The sequence below is a fragment of the Lagenorhynchus albirostris genome, chromosome 3 (genome assembly GCF_949774975.1).
Source record: "Lagenorhynchus albirostris chromosome 3, mLagAlb1.1, whole genome shotgun sequence".
Lineage (NCBI taxonomy): Eukaryota > Metazoa > Chordata > Mammalia > Artiodactyla > Delphinidae > Lagenorhynchus > Lagenorhynchus albirostris.
In genome coordinates this window covers 25240538-25255766 of record NC_083097.1, presented here as the reverse complement: position 1 = coordinate 25255766, position 15229 = coordinate 25240538, and the positions used below count along the sequence as shown (strand labels likewise).

General features: G+C 40.6%; 1 protein-coding gene across 1 annotated transcript; it reads right to left on the bottom strand.

The window, feature by feature from the left end:
• Positions 1–13417: 13417 nt before the first annotated feature.
• Positions 13418–13987, bottom strand: LOC132517996 (high mobility group protein B3-like). The gene has a single exon (XM_060146010.1). The coding sequence runs from the start codon at positions 13981–13983 to the stop codon at positions 13435–13437; it is 549 nt and encodes a 182-aa protein (XP_060001993.1). The 5' UTR covers positions 13984–13987; the 3' UTR covers positions 13418–13434.
• Positions 13988–15229: the final 1242 nt, after the last annotated feature.

Here is a 15229-nt window from a genome sequence, read left to right as displayed (position 1 = left end):
CCTGGGCCCTCTGCCTTGGGAGCATGAGTCTTAACCACTGTGCCACCAGGGAAGTTCCTCATTATTCTTTTTAATGGCTGAATAATATTCCATTGTATATATGTACCACATCTTCTTTAGCCATTCCTCTGTCGATGGATATTTAGGTTGCTTCCATGTCTTGCCTATTGTAAACAGTGCTGCAATGAACACTGGGATGCATGTATCCTTTCAGACAATGTTTTTCTCTGGATATATGCCCAGGAGTGGGATTGCAGGATCATATGGTAGCTCGATTTTTAGTTTTTTATATACAACTTTAAAGGTTACTTTTCATTTACAGTTATTACAAAATATTGGCTATATTACCTGTGTTGTACAATACATCCTTCAGCCTATCTTATACCCAATAGTTTGTACCTCTCCCTCTGCCACCCCTATATTGCCCCCTTCCTCTCCCCACTGGTAAGCACTAGTCTGTTCTCTATATCTGTGATTCTGGTTCTTTAATATCATGTTCAATACTTTGTTGTATTTTTAGATTCCACATATCTTTTAGATTCCACATATAAGTGATATCATACAGTATTTATCTTTTTCTGACTTATTTCACTTAGCATAATGCCCTCCAAGTCCACGCATGTTGCTGCAAATGGCAAAATTTCGTCCTTTTTAATGGCTGAGTAGTATTCCAGTGTGTGTGTGTGTGTGTGTGTGTGTGTGTGTGTGTGTGTGTGTGTGTGTGGTATGTATACCACATCCTCTTTATTCATTCATCTGTTGATGGACACAGGTTGTTTCTACATCTTGGCAATTGTAAGTAATGCTTCTATGAACACCGGGGTGCATGTACCTTTTCAAATCAGTGTTTTGGAGTTTTTTTGGATATACACCCAGGAGTGGAATTGCTGGGTCATTTGGTCATTCTATTTTTAGTTTTTTGAGAAACCCCCATACAGTCTTCCACAGTGGATGCACCAATTTTCATTCCTACTGACAGCGTATGAGGGTTTCCTTTTCTCCATATCCTTGCCAACATTTGCTATTTGTGGTCTTTTTGATGGTAACCTTTCTGACAGGTGTGAGGTGATATCTCAGTGTGGTTTTGATTTGCATTTCTGTGATGATTAGTGATGTTCAGCATCTTTTCATGTGCCTGTTAGCCATCTGCATTTCCTCTTTGGAAAACTATCTATTCAGTTTTTCAGCCTATTATTGAATCAGGTTGTTTGCTTTTTTGATATTGAGTTGTATGAGCTGTTTATATATGTTGGATATTAATCCCTTATCAGTCATATCATTTGCATATATTTTCTCCCATTCAGTAGGTTGTCTTTTCATTTTGTTGATGGTTTCTTTTGCTGTGAAAAAGCTTTTAGTTTAATTAGGTCTCATTTGCTTATTTTTGCTTTTTTTAATCTTTTACTTTAGGAGACAGATCCAGAAAACTATTGCTGTAATTTATGTCAAAGGGTGTTCTGCCTCTGTTTTCCTCTAGGAGCTTTATGGTTTCAGGTCTTACATTTAGGTGTTTAATCCATTTTGAGTTTACTTTTGTATATGGTATTAGAGAGTGTTCTAATTTCACTCTTTTATGTGTAGCTGTGCAGTTTTCCCAGCACCACTTATTGAAGAGACTGTCTTTTCTCCAATGTATATTTGCCTCTTTTGTCATAGATTAATTGACCATAAGTGCGTGGGTTTATTTCTGGGCTTTCTATCCTGTTGACCTATATTTCTGTTTTTGTGCCAGAACCATACTGTTTTGATGACTGTAGCTTTGTAATATAGTCTGAAGTCAGGGAGTGTGATTCCTCCAGCTCTGTTCTTCTTTCTCAAGATTGTTTTGGCTATTCAGGGTCTTTTGTGTTTCTATACATATTTTAAAATTATTTGTTCTAGTTCTGTGAAAAACGTCATGGGTAATTTGATAGGGATTACATTAAATCTGCAGATTGCTATGATTGCAATGGACATTTTAGCAATATTAATTCTTCTCATCAATGAACACAGGGTATTTTTCCATTTCTCTTTAGCATCCTCAATTTCCTTCATCAGTGTCTTATAGTTTTTACAGTATAGATCTTTCACCTCCAGTTAAGTTTATTCCTAGATATTTTTTTCTTTTTGATGCAATTGTAAATGGGATTGTTTTCTTGCTTTCTCTTTCTGATAGTTCATTATTAGTGCATAGAAAAGCAACAGATTTCTGAATATTATTCTTTTTCTTTCTTTCCTTTTTTTTTTTTTACCACTTTAACCATTTTCAATTGTACAATTAGGTATATTCACATTGTTATGCAACCATTACCATAATCCATCTCTAGAGCTTTGCATCACCCCAAAGTGAAAGTCTGTACCTATTAGTAACTCCTCATTCCCTGCCTTTCCTCCAGCCCCTGGCAACCACCATTCTACCTCCTGTGTCTATGAATTTGCCTAGTTTAGGCACCTCATATTAAGTGGAGTCACACAATACTAGTCCTTTTGTGTCTGGCTTCTTTCACTTAGCATAATGTTTTCAATGTTCATCCATGTTGCAGCATGTATTAGAATTTCATTCCTGTTTAAGGGTGAATAATTTTTCATTGTATGGATTTACCACATTTTGTTTATCCTTCATCCACCAATGGACATTTAGGCTGTTTTCACCTTTTGATTATTGTTAATAATGTTGCTATGAATAATGGTGTTGCAGTGTCTGTTTGAGTCCCTGCTTTCCATTCTTTTGGGTAGAGACCTAGAAGTGGGATTTTGGATCATATTCTATGTTTAACTTTTTGATGAACCATCAAACTGTTTTCCACAGCAGCTGTACCTGTTTACATTCCCATCAGCAATGCAGAAGGGTTCCAATTTCTCCACATCCTCACCAACACTTTGTTATTTTCTGCTTTTTTTGATAATGGCCATCCTAATGGGTGTGAAGCAGTATCATTGTAGTTTTGATTTGCATTTCCCTAATGATTAATGATGTTGAACATCTTTTCATGTGCTTATTAGCCATCTGTATATCTTCTTTGGAGAAATGTCTGTTCAAATTGGTTCTTTCTATAAAAGTTGGTTCTTTGTTGTTGAGTTGTAGGAGTTCTTTACACATTCTGAATATTAATCCCTAACCAGATATATCATTTGCAAATATTTTCTCTCATTCTTCTCTTTTCTTTTGAATTTTATCTTATTTATTTTTTTATACAGCAGGTTCTTATTACTCATCCATTTTATACACGTCAATCCCAATCTCCCAATTCATCACACCAGCATGAATATTGATCTTGTATCCTGCAACTTAACTGAATTTATTTATGAATTCTAATAGATTTTGATTGGAGACTTTAGGGATTTCTATGTATAGTATCATGTCATCAGCAAGTAGTGAGTTTTACTTCCCTTGAAATTTGGATTCCTTATATTTCTTTTTCTTATATGATTGCTGTGTTTAGGACTTCCAACACTATGTTAAATAGAAGTGGAAAAAGTTGGCATCTCTGTCTTGTTCCTGGTTTTAGTGAAAATATTTTCATCCCCTTTTTCTCTCTCTTCCCCTTCTGGGACCCCTATACTGTGAATGCTGGAATACTTGATGTTATCTTGAAGGTCCCTTAAACTGTTCTCATTTGTTAAATTTTTGTTGTTGTTTTTCTGACTGAGTGACGTCCATTATTCTGTCTACCAGATCACGTACATGTACTTCTGTAGCACATAGTCTGCTGTTAATTCCTTCTAGTGTAAATTCCTGCATTTATTGTATTCTTCAGTGGTGACTGGTTCTATTTTATATTTTCTAGGTCCTTGTTAAAAATCTCAATGGGTTCATCCATTCTTTTCCCTAAGTATTCTTTTTAAAAAATTTTTTATTTATTTTTATTTTTTAACATCTTTTTGGAGTATGTTTGCTTTACAATGGTGTGTTAGTTTCTGCTTTATAACAAAGTGAATCAGCTATACATATACATATATCCCCATATCTCTTCCCTCTTGTGTCTCCCTCCCTCCCACCCTCCCCATCCCACCCCTCTAGGTGGTCACAAAGCACCGAGCTGATCTCCCTGTCCTAAGTAGCTGCTTCCCACTAGCTATCTTTTTAAAATTTGGTAGTGTATATATGTCCATGCTACTCTCTCACTTTGTCCCAGCTCACCCTTCCCCCTCCCCGTGTTCTCAAATCCATTCTTTACTAGGTCTGCATCTTTATTCCCGTCCTGCCCCTAGGTTCTTCATGACCATTTTTTCCCCTTAAATTCCATATATATGTGTTAGCATACGGTATTTGTTTTTCTCTTTCTGACTTACTTCACTCTGTATGACAGACTCTAGGTCCATCCAACTCACTACAAATAACTCAATCTCGTTTCTTTTTATGGCTGGCTGAACAATATTCCATTGTATATATGTGCCACATCTTCTTTATCCATTAATCTGCTGATGGACACTTAGGTTGCTTCCATGTCCTGGCTATTGTAAATAGAGCTGCAGTGAACATTGTGGTACATGACTCTTTTTGAATTATGGTTTTCTCAGGGTATAGGCCCAGTAGTGGGATTGCTGGGTCATATGGTAGTTCTATTTTTAGGTTTTTAAGGCACCTCCATACTGTTCTACATAGTGGCTGTATCAATTTACATTCCCACCAACAGTGCAAGAGGGTTCCATTTTCTCCACACCCTCTCCAGCATTTATTGTTTGTAGATATTTTGATGATGGCCATTCTGAATGGTGTGAGATGATATCTCATTGTAGTTTTGATTTGTATTTCTCTAATGATTAATGATGTTGAGCATTCTTTCATGTGTTTGTTGGCAATCTGTATATCTTCTTTGGATAAATGTTTATTTGGGTTTTCAGCCCATTTTTGGATTGGGTTGTTTGTTTGTTTGATATTGAGCTGCATGAGCTGCTTGTAAATTTTGGAGATTAATCCTTTGTCAGTTGCTTCATTAGCAAATATTTTCTCCCATTCTGAGTGTTGTCCTTTCATCTTGTTTATGGTTTCCTTTACTGTGCAAAAGCTTTTAAGTTTCATTAGGTCCCATTTGTTTATTTTTGTTTTTATTTCCATTTCTCTAGGAGGTGGGTCATAAAGGATTTTGCTGTGATTTATGTCATAGAGTGTTCTGTCTATGTTTTCCTCTAAGAGTTTTATAGTGGGTGACCTTACATTTAGGTCTTTAATCCAGTTTGAGTTTATTTTTATTTATGGTGTTAGAAAGTGTTCTAATTTCATTCTTTTACAGGTAGCTGTCCAGTTTTTCCAGCACCACTTATTGAAGAGGCTGTCTTTTCTCCATTGTATATTCTTGCCTCCTTTATCAAAGATAAGGTGACCATATGTGCATGAGTTTATCTCTGGGCTTTCTATCCTGTTCCACTGATCTATATTTCTCTTTTTGTGCCAGTACCATACTGTCTTGATTACTGTAGCTTTGTAGTATAGTCTGAAGTTAGGGAGCCTGATTCCTCCAGCTCCATTTTTCTTTCTCAAGATTGTTTTGTCTATTCGGGGTCTTTTGTGTTTCCAAACAAATGTGAAATTTCTTGTTCTAGTTCTGTGAAATATGCCATTCATAGTTTGATAGGGATTGCATTGAGTCTGTACATTGCTTTGGGTAGTATAGTCATTTTCACAATACTGACTCTTCTGATCCAAGAACATGCTATATTTCTCCATCTGTTTGTATCATCTTTAATTTCTTTCATCAGTGCCTTATACATTTCTGCATACAGGTATTGTGTCACCTTAGGTAGCTTTATTCCTAGGTATTTTATTCTTTTTGTTGCAGTGGTAAATGGGAGTGTTTCCTTAATTTCATTTTCAGATTTTTCATCATTAGTATATAGGAATGCAAGAGATTTCTGTGCATTAATTTTGTGTCCTGCTACCTTACCATATTCATTGATTAGCTTTAGTAGGTTTCTGGTACCATATTTAGGATTCTTTATGTGTACTGTCATGTCATCTGCAAACAGTGACAGCCTTCATTCTTCTTTTCCGATTTCTTTTTCTTGTCTGATTGCTGTGGCTAAAACTTCCAAAACTATGTTGAATAAGTGTGGTGAGAGTGGACAATCTTGTCTTGTTCCTGATCTTAGTGGGAATGGTTTCAGTTTTTCACCATTGAGGATGATGTTGGCTGTGGGTTTGTCATATATATGGCCTTTATTATCTTGAGGTAAGTTCCCTCTATGCCTACTTTCTGGAGGTTTTTTTTTTTTTTATCATAAATGGGGGTTGAATTTTGTCAAAAGCTTTCTCTGCATCGATTGAGATGATCATATGGTTTTTACTCTTCAATTGGTTAATATGGTGTATCACATTGATTGATTTGCTTATATTGAAGAATCCTTGCAATCCTGGGATAAAACCCACTTGATCATGGTGTATGATCCTTTTAATGTGCTGTTGGATTCTGTTTGCTAGTATTTTGTTGAGGGTTTTTGCATCTATGTTCATCAGTGATATTGGCCGGTAGTTTTCTTTCTTTGTGACATCTTTGTCTGGTTTTGGCATTAGCGTGATGGTGGCGTTGTAGAATGAGTTTGGGAGTGTTCCTCCCTCTACTATATTTTGGAAGACTTTGAGAAGGTTAGGTGTTAGCTCTTCTCTAAATGTTGATAGAATTTGCCTGTGAAGCCATCTGGTCCTGGGCTTTTGTTTGTTGAAAGATTTTTAATCACAGTTTCAATTTCAGTGCTTGTGATCGGTCTGTTTATATTTGCTATTTCTTCCTGGTGCAGTCTGGGAAGGTTGTGCTTTCCTAAGAATTTGTCCATTTCTTCCAGGTTGTCCATTTTATTGGCATAGAATTGCTTGTAGTAATCTCTCACGATACTTTGTATTTCTGCAGTGTCAGTTGTTACTCCTTTTTCATTTCTAATTCTATTGATTTGAGTCTTCTCCCTTTTTTTCTTGATGAGTTTGGCTAATTGTTTATCAATTTTATTTATCTTCTCGAAGAACCAGCTTTTAGTTTTATTGACCTTTTTTATTGTTTACTTCATTTCCTTTTTTTTTGTTTTTTTGGCGGTACGTAGGCCTCTCACTGTTGTGGCTTCTCCCATTGCGGAGCACAGGCTCTGGATGCGCAGGCTCAGCAGCCATGGCTGACGGGCCCAGCCGCTCCGTGGCATGTGGGATCTTCCCGGACTGGGGCACGAACCCATGTCCCCTGCATCGGCAAGCAGACTCTCAACCACTGCGCCACCAGGGAAACCCTCCTTCATTTCTTTTTTTATTTCTGATCTGATCTTTATGATTTCTTTCCTCTGCTAACTTTAGGGTTTTTTTGTTCTTTCTCTAATTACTTTAGGTGTAATAAGGTTAGGTTGTATATTTCAGATGTTTTTTGTTTCTTAAGGTAGGATTGTATTGTTATAAACTTCCCTCTTTGAACTGCTTTTGCTGCATACCCTAGGTTTTGGGTCATCGTGTTTTCATTGTCATTTGTTTCTAGGTATTTTTTGTTTTCCTCTTTGATTTCTTCAGTGATCTCCTGGTTATCAAGTAGTGTTTTGTTTAGCCTCCACGTATTTGTAATTTTACAGATCTTTTTCCTGTAATTGATATCTAGTCTCGTAGCGTTGTGGTTGGAAAAGTTACCTGATACGATTTCAATTAACTTAAATTTACCAAGGCTTGATTTTTGACCCAAGGTATGATCTGTCCTGGAGAATGTTCCATGAGCACCTGAGAAGAAAGTGTATTCTCTTGTTTTTGGATGGACTGTCCTATAAATATCAATTAAGTCCATCTTGTTAATGTTTCATTAAAAGCTTGTGTTTTGTTATTTATTTTCATTTTGGATGATCTGTCCATTGGTGAACGTGGGATGTTAAAGTCCCCTACTATGACTGTGTTACTGTCGATTTCCTCTTTCATGGCTGTTAGCATTTGCCTTATGTATTGAGATGCTCCTGTGTTGGGTACATAAATATTTACAATTGTTATATCTTCTTTTTGGATTGATCCCTTGATCATTATGTAGTGTCCTTCTTTGTCTCTTGTAATAGTCTTTGTTTTAAAGTCTTTTTTGTCTGTTATGAGAAGTGCTACTCCAGCTTTCTTTTGAATTCCATTTGCATGGAATACCTTTTTCATCCCCTCACTTTCAGTCTGTATGTGTCTCTAGGCCTGAAGTGGGTCTCTTGTAGACAGCATATATATGGGTCTTGTTTTTGTATCCATTCAGCCAGTGTGTGTCTTTTGGTGGGAGCATTTAATTCATTTACATTTAAGGTAATTATTGATATGTGTGTTCCTATTACCATTTTCTTTATTAATTTGAGTTTGTTATTGTAGCTCTTTTCCTTTTCTTGTGTTTCCTGCCTAGAGAAGTACCTTTACCATTTGCTGTAAAATTGGTTTGGTGGTGATATATTCTGTTAGCTTTGTTTGTCTTTAAATGTTTTAATTTCTCCATCAAATCTGAATGAGATCCTTTCTGGGTAGAGTAATCTTGGTTGTAGTTTTTTCCCTTTCATCACTTTAAATATGTCCTGCCACTCCCTTCTGGCTTGCAGAGTTTCTGCTGAAAGATCAGCTGTTAACCTTATGGGGATTCCCTTGTATGTTATTTGTTGCTTTTCCCTTGCTGCGTTTAATATTTTTTCTTTGTATTTAATTTTTGATAGTTTGATTAATATGTGTCTTGGCGTTTTTCTCCTTGGATTTTTCCTGTATGGGGCTCTGTGCTTCCTGGAGTTGATTGACTATTTCCTTTCCCATATTATGAAGTTTTCAACTATAATCTCTTCAAATATTTTCTCAGTCCCTTTCTTTCTCTCTTCTTCTTCTGGGATCCCTATAATTCGAATATTGGTGTGTATAATGTTGTCCCAGAATTCTCTGAGACTGTCCTCAGTTCTTTTCATTCTTTTTTCTTTATTCTGCTCTGCAGTAGTTATTTCCACTATTTTATCTTCCAGGTCACTTATCCGTTCTTCTGCCTCAGTTATTCTGCTATTGATTCCTTCTAGAGAATTTTTAATTTCATTTATTTTGTTGTTCATCATTGTTTGTTTGCTGTTTAGTTCTTCTAGGTCCTTGTTAAACGTTTCTTGTATTTTCTCTGTTCTACTTCCAAGATTTTGGATCATCTTTACTATCATTATTTTGAATTCTTTTTCAGGTAGACTGCCTATTTGCTTGTCATTTGTTTGGTCAGGTGGGTTTTTACTTTGCTCCTTAATCTTCTGTGTGTTGCTCTGTGTTCTCATTTTGCTTAACTTACTGTGTTTGGGGTCTCCTTTTCACGGGCTACAGGTTCGTAGTTCCTGTTGTTTTTGGTGTCTGCCCCCAGTGGCTAAGGTTGGTTCAGTGGGTTGTGTATGCTTCCTGGTGGAGGGGACTAGTGCCTGTGTTCTGGTGGCTGAGGCTGGATCTTTTCTTTCTGATGGGCAGGTCAGCCTCCGATGGTGTGCTTTGGGGTGTCTGTGACCTTATTATGATTTTAGGCAGCCTCTCTGCTAATGGTTGGGATATGTTCCTGTCTTGCTAGTTGTTTGGCGTGCGGTGTTCAACACTGTAGCTTGCTGGTCATTAAGTGGAGCTGGGTCTTGGCGTTGAGATGGAGATCTCTGTGAGATTTTCGCCATTTGATAATACGTGGAGCTGGGAGGTCTCTGGTGGACCAATGTTCTGAACTCAGCTCTCCCACCTCAGAGGCACAGGCCTGACGCCCAGCTGGAGCACCAAGACCCTGTCATCCACACAGCTCAGAAAAAAAGGGAGGAAAAAAGAAAGAAAGAAAGAAAAAATAAATTTAAAAAGTTATTAAAATAAAAAATAATTATTAAAAAATATTTTAAAGTAATAAAAAAAAGAAAGAATGAATGAAAGAAGAGAGCAACCAAACCAGAAAACAAATCCACCAATGATAACATGCGCTAAAAACTATACTAAAAAACAAAACAAAACAAAACAAAAAAGGGACAGACGGAACCCGAGGAGAAATGGTAAAAGCAAAGCTATACAGACAATGTCACATACAGAAGCATACACATACACACTCACAAGAAGAGAAAAAGGAAAAAAAAAATATATATATACATATATATATATATATATATATGTATATATATATCATTGCTCCCAAAGTCCACCACCTCAATTTGGGATGATTCATTGTCTATTCAGGTATTCCACAGATGCAGGGTTTATCAAGTTGATTGTGGAGATCTAATGCACTGCTCCTGAGGCTGCTGGGAGAGATTTCCCTTTCTCTTCTTTGTTCGCACAGCTCCTGGGGTTCAGCTTTGTTTGGCCCTGCCTCTGCCTGTAGGTCGCTGGAGGGCATCTGTTCTTCGCTCAGACAGGATGGGGTTAAAGGAGCAGCTGATTCGGGGGCTCTGGCTCACTCAAGCCGGGGGAAGGGAGGGGTATGGAATGCAGGGTGAGCGTGTGGTGGCAGAAGCCAGCGTGACGTTGCACCAGCATGAGGCGCGCCATGCGTTCTTCCCGGGGAGTTGTCCCTGGATCCCGGGACCCTGGCAGTGGCGGGCTGCACAGGCTCCCTGGAAGGGGGGTGTGGAGAGTGACCTGTGCTCGCACACAGGTTTCTTGGTGGCGGCAATAGCAGCCTTAGCGTCTCATGCCCGTCTCCAGGGTCCGCGCTTTTAGCCGCGGCTCATGCCTGTCTCTGGAGCTCCTTGAAGCAGCGCTCTTAATCCCCTCCCCTCGCGCACCAGGAAACAAAGAGGGAAGAAAAAGTCTCTTGCCTCTTCGGCAGGTCCAGACTTTTTCCTGGACTCCCTCCCAGCTAGCCGTGGTGCACTAACCCCTTCAGGCTGTGTTCACGCTGCCAACCGCAGTCCTCTTCCTGCGCTCCGACCGAAGCCCGAGCCTCAGCTCCCAGCCCCCGCCCGCCCCGGCAGGTGAGCAGACAAGCCTCTCGGGCTGGTGAGTGCTGGTCAGCATCCATCCTCTGTGCGGGAATCTCTCCGCTTTGCCCTCCACACTCCTGTGGCTGCGCTCTCCTCCGAGGCTCTGAAGCTTCCCCCCTCCGCCACCCGCAGTCTCTGCCTGCGAAGGGGCTTCCTAGCGTGTGGAAACCTTTCCTCCTTCACAGCTCCCTCACGCTGGTACAGGTCCCGTCCCTATTCTTTTGTCTCTGTTTTTTCTTTTTCCCTACCCAGGTACTTGGGGAGTTTCTTGCCTTTTGGGAGGTCTGAGGTCTTCTGCCAGCGTTCAGTAGGTGTTCTGTAGGAGTTGTTCCACGTGTAGATGTATTTCTGATGTATCTGTGGGGAGGCAGGTGATGTCCACTTCTTACTCTTCTGCCATCTTGAAGCTCGGATCCTTGGTTAGCATTCTTATTACTAATGCTTTTACCTATTTAGCTGGTAAATTCTTTCTTTCTTTTTCTTGGCAGTTTTTTTCTTTTTCCCCCCAGGGTTTTTCTCTTGTTCTTTTGATTGAAACATATTCCTCTGTCTTCTACTTTTGCTCAGCTTTCTCTGTCTGTATGAAAGTAAGTGAAACCATTACCTGTTGTGGTCTTGAAGAGGTGTCCATGTGTGGGAGTGTCCTTATACTGTCTCTGTGCCCAGTGGCATTGGTAGGAGAGCTGGATCTGATATGAACACAAGTCATGTCTTTCCCCAGGATATGCTGGCAAGTATCACCTCGGTAGTAGGTGGGACTGAAGATGGAGGGGCTACAGCCAGAGCCAGCTGTGATCAGGGGCTTCTTTTCTGCTTACTGGGCAGACCACCCTATGGGGGACGGGGGCGGGTCCCACGTTGCTGGTCAGAAGCCCTGAGGGTTTGGTTCAAGCCGGTTCTTTTCTCTTTAAGCGTGTGCTCTCCCCTCTCTCTGCACTAGCACCCTTACCCCAGAGGGGAGCAGTGTCGAGCAAGAGGGACTAGTGCAGGTGGCTCAGCATGGATCTGGGCAGGGGCTGTGGCTGTGCTGGCTGCAGTCAGGAACCTGGGCTGATTCTGATGTGCTACCTGTGTGAGCACCAGTGATGGCTGTCCCCGCCCTGCTCAGATGCTGCTCCTAGTCTAAGCTACCTTTGTCCCTCACAGCTGAGGTTTCCCTCGGCCACGGCAGTCCTTGCCCCAGTGTAGAGCTGCACTGAGAAACAAGCAGCCACAGTGGGCTTTTGGTTCAGGTTGTGGTATGTGCTGGGCTGGTTGAGAAAAATCAGGCAGCATCCTGTGCAGTTTCAATCCTCCCTCTCTGCCCTGTCTCAGGAGTAACCAAGTATGTGTGCACTCCTCACTAGTGGGGTTCAGGCTTCCTACAGCCCTCATGTTAGTCCTGCCAGCCCTCCAGCCAAGGGAACTCGTCTTCCTGGTTTTGGGCCCCAGGTCTGGGGTGCCCAATATGTAGCTCAAAGCAATCACTCCCCAGGGAGGATCTCTGTCTGTGTAATCCCCCTCCTCTTCTGAGTCCTCTCCCAGGACAACCAACCTGATTGATTCTCTTCCCTTCCTACTCAGTTCAGCGTGGGTCTTTCTTATAGCCTTGGTTGTAGAGAAGTCTTTCTGCTAATCTTCAGTTAGTTTTCAGTCAGAATTGTTCCACATGTAGAGGTATTTTTTTTAATGTAATACTATTTATTTCACTTCAGAAACATTTCAGCATTCTAAACATACAAAAAAAAAAAAAAAAACCAGAACATTGCAGATAGTGTTTAGTACAGAAGGTTCTTGAACTTTCATCAATGCAGTGGCTCTTGGCTTTGCTGACAATGAAGAGTTCTGTGGTTTGTTTAAAAAACAAACAGTTTAAAACTACCACACTTCAACTTAAAAGGATCCAAAACACGTCTCATGCCAACTGACCCCCACCTTTTCCACAGCTAAGAATGGCAGCGGGATGCTATGTCTCTATATACAGAAACAAGACAACCTGAAGCTAAATCGATGCCCACTGCAGTGTCCACAGGTCCAGTCCCACAGTGCACACCCTGAGCTACGGCCCCTCCGGAAGGCATCGCTCCTACAGCCTCCACGCCAAGCAAGGAGCGTCAAGAGTGTGTCTCGGTTGCTTTGTTCTTTTTACAAACTATAGATATGTACAGTTGAGAACTCAGGATTCCTAGCCAATGACCATAGAGTTACCACACCACCTCACAAATAAAAAACAAACAAAAAAAGAATATGCCAGAAACATCTTTAAATGCCTTGTCACACCAAGAGCAAAGTGCACAGAGTGAGCAGAACACGAGAGCCTTTTCATTTTAAAAATGTTTGAAAATATGTACGACTTTGATACAGTTTCCGGGTGCTCCAGACACCTATGGCCACTTCATGTAAACCACTGACAATTGCTAGAGCACTTTGAGATCCAACGGGGTAATTCAACCTAATGAGGGCAAGAGACACGTCCCGGGCGAGAGGTGTGTCAATCACGGCGCTCCCTACTCTAAGGTATTCACAAGGAGACAGGTCAACAGTTTTTTTTTATTCATCCTCTTCCTCCTCCTCTTCTTCATCCTCGTCTTCTTCATCTTATTCTTCCACCTTTTTCCGGGCAACTTTAGCAGGACCCTTGGCACCATCAAACTTCCCTTTAGACTTACAGTCTGCGGCATCCTTCTCGTATTTCTCCTTCAACTTTGCTGCCTTGTTGATGTATGGCTGCTTCTCGCTGTCACTTAAGTTATTCCACATCTCGCCCAGCTTCTTTGCCACATCTCCAGTAGAGATGCCAGGGTTTGTAGATTTGATCTTGGGGCGGAATTCAGAACAGAACAGGAAAAATCCAGACGGTGGCCTCTTGGGGGCATTTGGGTCCTTCTTCTTCTTGCCTCCCTTAGCTGGTCCGTAATCCTTCATTTCCCGATCATAGTGCACTTTATCTGCCTTTGCCATTTCATCAAATTTAGACTTCTCTTTCCCAGACGTTGTCTTCCACCTCTCAGAGCATTTCTTGGAAAATTCTGCAAAATTGACAGGGACCTCGGGGTTTTTCTTCTTATGTTCCTCTCTGCACGTCTTCACAAAGAAAGCATAAGCAGACATCTTGCCCTTTGGTTTCTTGGGATCACCTTTAGCCATCTTGACTGTATTGTTCGCTAGTCTGGGCAGCGCAGGGTACGACATGCGGCTCAGCGCTCCACAGCCTGGCGCTAGCTGCCTGCACGAGAGCCGCCTGATTGGCCAGTGGACTCCGCTGTAGATGTATTTTTTGTTTGTTTGTTTGTTTTGCGGTACGTGGGCCTCTCACTGTTGTGGCCTCTCCCGTTGCGGAACACAGGCTCGGGACACAGGCTCAGCGGCCATGGCTCACGGGCCCAGCCGCTCCGTGGTATGTGGGATCTTCCCGGACCGGGGCACGAACCCGTGTCCCCTGCATCGGCAGGCGGACTCTCAACCACTGCGCCATGAGGGAAGCCCTGTAGATGTATTTTTGATGTGTTTGTTGGGGGAGGTGAGTTCCACATCCTCCTACTCCACCATCTTGATCTTCTCTCCTAAGTGCCAATATTTTTTTAAAATAAATCTCTCAATTTTATCTTTTCTTAAATGTATTTATAACTAGTAATTTCTAGTTAAATTATTTATAATATTTGACTGAGTCTCTCTTTCTTTAATAAACAGTCTCCTATAACCTTAATCTTGTTTCGGGAGTTTCTCTTTACATGCTACTCTTAAAAGAAACTAGGTAGTCCCATGTTTCCAGCATCCATCCCTAATGGAGGTTGTATTTACTCTTACATCTCACTTTCCTTACAGCTGTGAAGTGGAAGATATTTCTTCCTAGCTCCCCATGTCTTCTCTTTCTTGCAAAAATTCTGTGTCACTGTGGCTTCTGCAGTAGTTCTGTACCTTATTCACTACTTTCATCTCCAAACATTCTAGAAATTCCCATTATTTCTTGAAGACCTTAGGCTCTGGATCACATCTTTCTACTTCAGCCCAGCAGCTGTCATCATTTTTGTTGGCCTCTAAATCCCTGTGTATCACTAGTATAAATCTTGGCCTCCAAATTCATGACTTCTTTCTCTCTTATGACCATTTTCTTAATTTCATTTTTGCCATCAGTCTCTATTATCTTCAACTCTGACCCCCAAAACCTCAAATGCAAGTATCACACTCAATGACCCCAATCTTCTCTCTGCCATAGTCCTTGCTCAATAATCTTACTACAGCAATTTCTCAATAGCATCTTGATCTCAAATCCAGTGATGCCACAGTTTCTCATTATGCTACAGTCATATCTCATTCTTCCCTCTCCTTTGGCAGAGATTGTGTTTCAAAAGCATCATTATAATTGCTCATTTTCCACTATCTTTTCACTATT